This window comes from Solanum stenotomum, chromosome 8 (genome assembly GCF_019186545.1).
Source record: "Solanum stenotomum isolate F172 chromosome 8, ASM1918654v1, whole genome shotgun sequence".
Lineage (NCBI taxonomy): Eukaryota > Viridiplantae > Streptophyta > Magnoliopsida > Solanales > Solanaceae > Solanum > Solanum stenotomum.
Genome location: NC_064289.1, coordinates 51915626 through 51926641, shown reverse-complemented (window position 1 = coordinate 51926641; position 11016 = coordinate 51915626). Strand labels below are relative to the sequence as shown.

The 11016-nt window shown below is 28.9% G+C and overlaps 2 protein-coding genes across 3 annotated transcripts in view; one reads left to right on the top strand and one right to left on the bottom strand.

Moving 5' to 3' along the window:
* Positions 1-11016, bottom strand: part of LOC125875232 (probable serine/threonine-protein kinase PBL9) — a 1122098-nt gene that overhangs the window by 897574 nt on the left and 213508 nt on the right. The gene's annotated exons all lie outside the window — the stretch shown is intronic.
* Positions 9348-10371, top strand: LOC125875246 (uncharacterized). The gene has a single exon (XM_049556349.1). The coding sequence runs from the start codon at positions 9565-9567 to the stop codon at positions 10195-10197; it is 633 nt and encodes a 210-aa protein (XP_049412306.1). The 5' UTR covers positions 9348-9564; the 3' UTR covers positions 10198-10371.

Genomic DNA, 11016 nt, shown 5'->3' with positions numbered 1-11016 from the left:
TTTGGGCCTGTTTTCCGTTTGTTTTTTGAGGATTATTAATAAAATAGGTCCACCTGAGGACCTAAGATTTGATTTTAAAAAAAGGAACAAATTATATTTTATCTCTACTCTTTTAGTAATTACAATAATTTCTTAAAATTTGTACCTTTCTGATATATGAGTCACACTTCGGATACATTAATTCTGATATAATAAATATATGTCTATTACTCTAAAACAAGGAACAAAATTGTTTATGTTGCGCTTAAAAAAGAAAAGAAACGTAACATTAAATATCAAATTCATAAATCACGCAATTGTTGTCACTGCTAATCAATCTCTCTCAAAGCATAACAGCTTCAAACAATTCAAATTTCAAATTTCTTCACTCAAATTGTCAAAATCTTTTTAACTTCGATTCAAAATCATTGAAAAATTGAGTTGATACATCATGAATATCTCTATTTTGTTGAGACATTCAAGAATCTGAAAAAGTAAGGTGAGTTATGAACGGTACAAAAGTGATGAAATAGTTGTTGGACAAAATATTTCTTTTGTGAATGTTGAATCAACCATTGCAGCTTGGAGATCGATGAGTTGAGAAAAATTTGGAGATTCGATACATTACAGAGACAAGCATTGCTTTATCCCTATACAATTGTCTTTCCTTCACCTTTGTATTGTTTGAATCAGTTATGTAATTTGTTACTTTCAATTATGATATGTATAACATGAATCACCAATTATTGATTCAACCATAGCAAGAGTTTGTGCATCCTTTTCTAAACCTTCGACACATAAAATGACACCAGACGTAGTATCAAAAACAATATATTTCTCCATTCTTTTTCTCTATCGTATCAATTCACAGTGGATATATTACAAATCAAGGTTCATGCTCGCCTCTGTAATGTATCTTGTGGTCATTATTAAATATTAGATATATGTAGTGTTATTTATGTATGAATGTATAATTACCGACAAATGAATATTTATCAGTGATTTGTATGAATGTATCATAATATAGATTAGTCATTAGTGTATATCAGATTCACATGGTATTAATTTGAATGTAAGAATTCTAAGCAAGAAAAGATGTATGATACATTATTAATTATTGTAGCTTATTTTTGAGTGATAAAGTAAGACTCTCCTTATTTTTTTTTATTTTTTTACTTAAAAATTATTTTAAGTTTGACTTTTTTTGGGAAACTTACATAAATATACTATATTAAGAAAATATTATCATTTATAGCAATAACACTTTTTTTCACTTGATCAATTTTAATACATTTATAATACAATTTTAATACATATTACAGAGAATAATTTATAAAACACATATAATAAAAGTTTTATTGATGGATAATACATTTATCACACATTTTAACACAATGTGTCAATTTCTTACCAAACAAGCATAATATATTGTAAAACAGTTATAATACAAATATATTGTATACATAATTCACTTTTAATACATATTGCATATTTATTATAATATTGCTATAAATGGTAAAAAAAGTATCGTTAAAAGGTACCTTTACAAATTTTATTTTTTTTAAAACATAAAAACTACTTTTTTTCAGTCAATCCAAATGGATTCTAAACTGATCGTTCAGGTAATCTTTTTTAAAAAATAACCAACTAAATTGACAATATCGATGTGATAAATCCAATGTTTAAATTAAACCATACTCTATCAATTTATCAATGATTAAATAATTTAATGAAGTGAGTATATATACACCGTGAATCCACAACACATGGATTCAATTTTCGTTGTTCATTTGATAATTTATAAATATAAGATAAATGATTGGCTACGAAGGGATTCCCCCACCCCACCCCCACCTAGTAAACGTATCACAAACTAAACTTGCTCCTTTTTTTTTATATAGTTTTATATATTTAGAGAGAGAGATATGGTGAATTCACCCTATTATTCATTCAAAATTCATAAATATTAGACAATTCACGAATGATTGACTATTAAAGAATTTTTTTTCCTCAAACATGTCACAAACTTGTTTCTGTTTTTTTTTAAGTCTCTGTAAAAGCGAAGAATTAAATTTGATTCTCTCTCTGCTTACACACACGTATTATATATAGCTAATTAATTATGTTTTTCTTATTTATTAATTAATTATTAATAAATACATAGTATGCATTTATTTATTTGATGTATATAAATATTTGATATATAGCATCTCAAGTTTAAAGATATTTTTCTCGTCTATACTATTTATTATTTTAGTCCTTTTCTTGGAGCTATCTAATTGAAAATGCACAAGTATGCATGTAACTAAAAGAGTTGCTATCAATGCAGCTATTGTATCATTATTATTTTCAGCTATTGTAACATTATTATACTATTTATTATATTAGTCCTTTTCTTGGAGCTATCTAATTGAAAATGCACAAGTATGCATGTAACTAAAAGAGTTGCTATCAATGCAGCTATTGTAACATTATTATTTTCAGCTTTATGCACATCTGATATGGGGCAAGCATTGACTACATTATTATCTATTCAAAACTTGACGCGTTACATCAAATGTGATTATTAACGCTTCTAATATATAATAAAATATCAAAAATTAAACTATTGAATTGAATTAAATATTTTGGTAATTTGATAATCGATAATTTGATATTTGATATGGTATTTGAAAGTAAAATTTTAGAATTTTGGTATTTGGGTTTGAGTTTAATATGAGACATTAGTACCATTTGGTATTCGGTATTTCCTGAATACCAAATTATTTACTTAATGAAGGTCATATATCAACATATTTATTACTCTTTAGTACAAGTCCAAAGAGAAAGTTAAAGAATAAGCATGAACAATTCAAATACATATGTCTTTTAGTTGTATCAATTTGTTTTTCTTGATGTCTTTTTACTTGTTAATCTTTTATTATATTGTGTCTCCACATAAAAAATAGAAATGATTGGAGAAATCTTCTCCTCCTTAGCCATCGGAAATCTTCCCCTCCTTCTTGACCGGCGGGGGTGTGGAAGGTGATGGCGATGTCAAAGAAAGAATCGCCGACGTTATTTCAAGTGACTCCTGATCAATTACGGAGGCTGAAATCATGTCCAGACCAAGCAAAATTATCCCATTTAAGCTCGGAGAGAGAATTTCCATTTTTACAGATACAATCCATGCTAGTTTGAAAAAATCAAAGGCAAAGTATACAAAAGAATATTTTGATAGAGATTTTAATTTGAAAAAAAAATTGTAAATAGAAGGGTAATTTTACTATATCACCCTTTGAATATAATAAATATAATGTCTTGAAAAAAGTAATAAAAAATGACTATAATTAATAATAAGGATAAATTAGAAACTAATTAATGAGTCATTTGGTTTGAAAACAAGCTATGATGAGATTAGTTATGACGTGATAAGTTGTGTTGGGATTAGTTATGATGGAATAAGTTATGCTGAGATTATTTTTTTATTGAGTGTTTGGTTTGTTTTACTTAAAATAATATTGCATTGCATAAATTTTAAGAACAAGTTGTTTGTTTACAAAATTACCCTTCACTTTATTTAGTTTTTTTTTATAGTTTCTTTGCAAGCTTTAATTATCCATTTTTTAAAAAATAAAACTTTCATCTTATTTAGCTTAACTATTTTGTGTGTGCATTCCCATGATGGTACCGTATGTATTTAAAAATAAAACTTTTTTTTTATTTAGCTTTAAAATATTTTTTTCCTCTTAAGTTTGTTAAAGTAAAAGAGGATTGTGAGAAATCAAAATATAAATAAAGATACGAATTAATCAAATAAATTCATAAATTAAAACTATATTTATAAAGTGTAGTTTTTAATGGAAAAATATGAAGAATTATCATAAAAATAAGGAGTAGTGAATATTATTATACATGGGATTAAAAATAATATAGGATTGGGCGGGGGGGGGGGGGGGGGNGGGGGGGATTGGGAGGACATGTGCTAATATATTTGCTTAGTGAAAAAACAAATTTATAATAAGATATGTACTATAATTTTGTATTACATAATATTTTTTGTAGTAATGAGTTTTTTTTGTTAAAGAATTATTTAAGATTAAGGAGATTGAAGACTTGAAAAAACAGTTATACATAAATGTGAAAAGTCAGGTATAAATAGAGTATAAAGAGATATATTCGTCATTTATGTATCTAATTTCAGGATTACTATACCACTTGATGGGGGGAGGGGGAGGGGGAGGGGGGGAGATAACTTATTCAAGTATTTATTATTATTAGTGAGATAAGTTATTCCAATCTTTGCAACCAATCAAACCGTTTGGTTGGGAACAGGTTATCCTGGATTAGTTATCCTTATCCATTAGACCAAACAACCTCTAAGTGTAAAACTATCAATTGATTTCATAAAGTGGACAAGTATTGTTGGACATTCCAAAATAGTATAATGGACAACTATTATTGGACGGAGGGAGTAATATATAATCATCGGGCACTTATTCTTCTTTCTAATAGGAAAAGTTCAATACACTTTCTCCATTCACTTTTTCTTATCACTTATTTCTAAATGGATTTTCATTTTTACTTGTCACTTTTGACAAATCAAGAAACAACAATAATTTTTTTCATGTTTTATCCTTAGCATTAAATACTTATTTTTCAAATCATTTTTCAAGACATCATTTAATAGAGGATAGTTTAGTAAAATACGTATATCAATAATTATCTTCTTAATGGGTGTACCAAGTCAAAATGTGACAAATAAAAGTAAACGGATGGAGTAATACTCAAAAATTCAAAATTGTTAATGTAATTAAAACATGCCAATTCTTTGTCCTAAATTTAATATCCTTTATATTCCTAACTTTAATTTCCTTGCAATATCAATAAATGAAGCAACCTAAGAAAACAGGCATAAATAATTGAGTAGTCTCCCTTCCATCATAAAGGCTCAAAGAGTACAAATTGAAGCACCAACTTTGACCAAAATTAATAAGCTCACTTTAATTATTTTCAATTCTTGATCTAAATTAGTTCGGCGGAACAGAAAAAGGGAGCAAGGGATTTAATTCTAGTTAGTGGTTCCATTTTTTTAGTACAGTATTATTTAGTTAAGAATATTTTAAAATTAAATATACTTTTTCCGTTCTTTTTTATATGTCATTCTTTTTTATAAATAGTTGAACTATAATACTCCCCCGTCCAACAATATATTATTTTGGAATTGTTACGACCCAAACCGTCGTAATTGACACCCACACTAACCCTCCAATGGGAGAACCAATAATACAACCCGACTAAGCAACTTAAGGAAAACTAAATCATTTAAAGATACATAAGCAGGTTTAAATGACGAATTAAATATGGAGTTTTCATAAACTCCAAAAGTTTAACAAAAACAACTACGCATAACCCTCGCAGAAATTCAACTCCTAGAACCTGAAAGTCATTGTACCAAAACTCTACTAATCAACAAGTCTAAGAAAAGGGGTGCAACCCCGAAAACTAAACATAAGCTCCGAAAGTTTAACAAAAACAACTACGCATAACCCTCGCAGAAATTCAACCCCTAGAACCTGAAAGTCATTGTACCAAAACTCTACTAATCAACAAGTCTAAGAAAAGGGGTGCAACCCCGAAAACTAAACATAAACAAAATCTGAACATATAGTCTGAGTCCGAAAAGAATGGACTAAACTAATGATGGGTCAATGTCAGCCTGGAAGAATTGGCTCACCCTTGAATCCGGTCTCAGTCAATGATCTCCTAACTAAGGTCTGTCAGTAGTCTCCTGAAGATGCCCTGTAGTCAACAAAGAAAGAGTAAGTGCAATATTAGTACATGAAACTACGGTGTACTGGTAGGATCATGCGGCTACTCCAGTCAACGAAATATAAGCAAGTAATTACAACACAGTAGACACACATATACATGATGCATAATTCAATTATCATTTTAGGAGCAACAAACGATTTCCCAATAACAATGACGGTAAATATAAATGTAATAATCACAAGTGGTTCTCTCGTGGAACCTACACCCAAACTGTTAGTGTGTCGGAACGTGATACCCGATTCAATATATTATGTGTCGGAACATGACATCCAATCCAATATATATGTTGGAATGTGACACCCAGTCCAATATATGTGTCAGAACGTGACACCCGGTCCAGTCAGCACAACCACAGTCACAATCACACCCATAATGAACAGTGCACATAGTCACACAGTCAAGTAACAAGTTCAAGGCGTGTAATTGTTCATACTTAATCATTTCTTTAAGTTTGATTCATGTTTCCATATTCACATGCATGCATACAATGGAGCAATTAACAAGCATATATAACACGACAAGAAGTAGAACCATCACCTACCTCAAAACCAAGCCTGAATACTCCTAAGAAATTTAAGCCTTCCCTTTTCAGAGTCTTTCAGCTTGTTCTTGGTCTAAAACAAGTAATTAATGCAAGGATCAATAAACAAGGCCTAATTTACCCACATTATATCAAAATATCAACCCAAGGCCAAACCCATGATCCCAATGCTCAACTAGGGATTTTTCTATCATTAACTTCAGGCCAAAACCCTACGCCAATGATAATTAACAAGGATTCTAAGTTCTAAGAATCGAAATACGAATTAGGGGAGTAATTAACTTACCTTTAGCGCGAGAATTTGTGGGAATTTGATAAGAAACTGTCCTGGGTCGTCCCTTAGCTCTTAAGAACAAAGTTTTACAGAAAATAACGTTTTTAGGGTTTTTCTCCGATTTAAATCGCGATTGGCCCGCCACAACGGGCCCCATCCTTCTACAGCGTCCCCTCCTCGGAGGAATTAACCCCACCCCGGCGGTTTGAAAGAAGACAGAAACTCAAAATTTGAGTTCCAAACTCTCATTTCGCAACACACTTTCAACCCTTGATGTTCTAAAACTACCCTGTCACGCCAAGATTAGTTTCGGGAGTTCTACCCGCTCGAATTCAATTCCGTAAAGCCGTACATGCTCCTTAACGTCTTGGCTATCCACTCACGTGATCAAACTCATTATTAAATCCCCCATCCATTACCGGATTTCCCTAGACCTCACCTGACTCATATTTCGTCCAAGTCTCGCCTAGGCTAGAAATTTCCAAGTTTCTACTCAAAAGTTTTCCAGCCCAAATTCTTTCCCCATTGGTTTTTCCATAACGACGGCAACAGGTCGTTATAGGGATGTCCAACAATAATTAGTTACATAAAGTGAATTTAAGAGTTCAAATCTTAAAAGCAATATATACTTTCTACTATCATTTTATTTTCTAAGAATTATTTTGCTTGTCGTATTTTTATTATTTTTCATGATTTTCACAAAATATTATTCTTTTTATCTTAATTTATATGGCTTTTTTAATTTAACAAATATATTTTTTATTCATATTAAATTTCATTTATTTGACAAAAAATCAATAAAAATATACTCTTTCTGTTTGAAGATTCATTTATTTGTTTTTTTAAAAAATAGCTTTAAGACATTATAAAATCTTTTCATATTTCTTTTAACAATTTGACTATATTATCCTTATCACTCTTTGATATCAATTTCGTGATGATGATACTCTAACAACATTAAACTCTGGCATTCATGGGTCCCAAAAGAAGCTAATTTGGACAAATTAGGAAGTGGCTGGAGTCTTCCCTCTCCTTTAATTTATTCCGTCTTCTCTAGGGGCATGAGGTGGTGGGGATGAGGTGGGGAGAAGATAGAGAGGATATGATAAATGAAAAGTAATATTTATGGAATTTATTTTTAATTTTTTTTTATCAAACAAATAATTGTTTTTCTCCTTTTTAAGAAATTTGTTTCGTAAAAATATAATTTCTCTTAAGATTTGATTTTACAATTTGTTATATTTTAGTTTTATGACTTTTAAACATGAGATTAATAAAAAAATAACACATGAAATTTGTAATAATAATACAAGAGATCTTTATTTCTTCTATTCAAATGGTAAACTGACACAAAAGATATAACATTTATGTATAATAAATAATAAAAAAGGCAAGTTATTATTATTTTTTTAAAGAAGAAGAAGAAAAGACAGGTAAGGAGGGAGGGATGAGATGTTGCAATATGTTTTATTTTATGTGATACAATTCGAAATATAAGTGTTAAATTATTTAAATTTTTCAATTTAATTTTTTTTTTACATATTTAAATATACTATGAATTACGATACTTAAGTAGGTTTTCAAATATGAATTTGAAATGATTCAAAAATGACTTTTATTTGAAATCATGATTTATAATCATTGAATTGAGAAGAAGGTAACTTGTGATTTAAATTTCCTTTGAACACGTAGTTTAAATTTTAAAAGGTGTAAGATCTTTTTTTCTTAAAAAATGAAAACCTCACAACTTGTAAGAATTATTAAAATTTCTCCAAATTCTTATATAGTTTTCCAAATAAGCAAATCACATTCATAATAAAATATTTGAATATTTTAAGATATTCTATTAATTAACAGATTATATATCTCATATTCATTTTTAAATAAATATTTACAATTATATATTATTACACACTTTCAAATACACATAATCTATAACAATTAACTAATCAAATAAATCAAATAGCAGTAATTAGCTATTTTTTTTAAAAAACATAATCCTATCCCATGTACGTACAGACAATTTCTTCACAACAAACATAAATTATTATTATTTTTTGGTTATAAAATTTCAAATTATGTGTTTTTTTTTTGCAAAAAAGAATATTATGATTTCAAGTTTTATTTTTAAATTGAAATCACAAACTTGAAATTGAATTTCTACCTTTTATATGAATTTAAAATTTAAAATTAAAAAATTTCAAATTAAAGTTAAGGTTTGTTCAAATGTCATAAGCAACCACAAATCTTAAATCAAAACTTCAAATTTGAAATCCAAATACATGACCAAACAAGCCTTTAATAATTCAAAATTATTTTTTCAAAAAAAAATATATTTCCTCCGTCCACTATTATTTGTCAGGATAGAATCATGCACTACCCTAAAGAAAAAAATTAATATAAGGTGCAATTTGACTAATATAATCATACTATCAATTATTATTAAAATGATTTGTACTTTTGAAAATTGTCAAAAATAACTTTTTTCACATTAAAATAGTATTGTAACTTCAAAATGACTACTTTTTGACATCAATAGTTATCTAATTATTAAGGGCAGAATTGAAAAAAAGTGACTAATTATTTCTTGGTTGTTTAAATTGACAATTAATTTTGGACAGCTAGTTTTAGTATACCTGACAAGCAATAATGGACCAGAGGAGTATATCTTTAAGGAACCATCTTTAATATGTTTTCTTTTTTCTTAACTCATTATATATCGATAGTATCTATGTAAAAAGTAGAACAGCCCAACTAAAGTATTAATTATCCATCCTTTCATTTTCTTCAAATGTCTCCAAAACCTTAGACCAATAAATTAGCTGTCAATTTTATCATAATTGCTTGCTCTTTTTGGCTAATTTGATGAAAATCTTCAATGGGTTTCTTAGTTTTACATTTTTTAGTAGTTTTAAGTGTTGATTAAAGTTTTGTTGATTTTAGATCTAAAAACAAAATGACATCTTTTGGTGGTTTAGGCATTGGTTTGAGTTTCCTTTTTGGTTGCATGGTGATGGTATTTGCTGCAGAATTGTACTACTTGTTATGGGTAAGAAAAAGATTTTCAAAAACTAATTGTTTAACCAAAATTGGCACTCAAGAAGTTACAAGAAATCAAGAAGATCAAGATTTGGAGTTAGGTGCATCATCATCATCGTCATCGTCATTGATAAAATTGGAAGGATACAGAGAAGATAACGAAGAATCGGAACTTACGAGGCTATATAACCTTCGATTCCTCTCTACAATTAAAGAGGAAACGAAAGAGGATTTGGAATCTGAGGATGGAAGTAGAAAATGTTCGAAAAGTAGAAGTTTTAGTGATATTGCACTAATTCTTACTCCTCTATCTTCACCACCTATTAAATCTCAAGAATTCAGTTTCAATCCTTTATTTGAATCTGAAATTAAGAGTATGAAATCTTCACCTCCACCAAAGTTTAAGTTCTTGAGAGATGCTGAGGAGAAACTTATAAGGAGATTAATTGAAGAAGCTGAGAAAAGAAAAAAATCATCAAATTCAATAGTTGTCTCTCTGTGTGACAACCAGGTCATAGGTTCGAGTTGTGAAAATAGTCACTTGTACTAAAGTTCATCCTTCTTGCTCCTGCACCTAGTTCAGCTAAAGGTTTAGATTTCTGTTTTACATCTTTTATCCATAGCCAAGAGTTAGAAAAATCTACTTTTGTTTTAACTTTAGTTGAGGTAGAAAATATAAACTTTGCTGGTGAACTTTCTGGGTTCTTTATTTCATTTTGTTTTATATGGTATTGTTTGACTACTCACAACATTTATTTTTTCAAAAAAAAAAGAAAGATATATTTTTGCTGAATGGTTGAAAAAATATATTTAAATTTAGATAGTATGACTTGTATAATTCTTGTAGAATAAATGAAGTAGTACATAATGAAGAACCTAAAACTTCTAGGTGTAGATATGATAAACATAATATTAATGATATGCTAGAAAGTTATCTTGGTCTTGCTATTGATGAAAAGAATGATTTTGATGCATATTTTATTCGGTGAGATTGGTGGAATAATCGTGGCAAGGGATTTCCAAAACTTCAATCGGTGGTTCGAGATGTGTTAGCTATTCAAGCATTTTTAGTAGTTTCGGAGGACGCTTTTAGTGCAACAAAATTTCAAATTGGAGAGCATATGTATTCATTAGCATCAGACAACTTGGAGATATCAATATTATTTAGAGATTGAATTAATGCTGAGAGAAGGAATTATGAGCGTCTAACTTTATCTACCCAATTTGAAAGTGATATTGATGAAATGTTACAAGATTTTAGTTACGACAACATTGATACACTGGAGGAACTAGCCAATCAACCAATTTTAGATCATGTTACTAGAGAAATGTTAAATGATCTAAGACAAGAATTTTTTGGGAGCTTGAA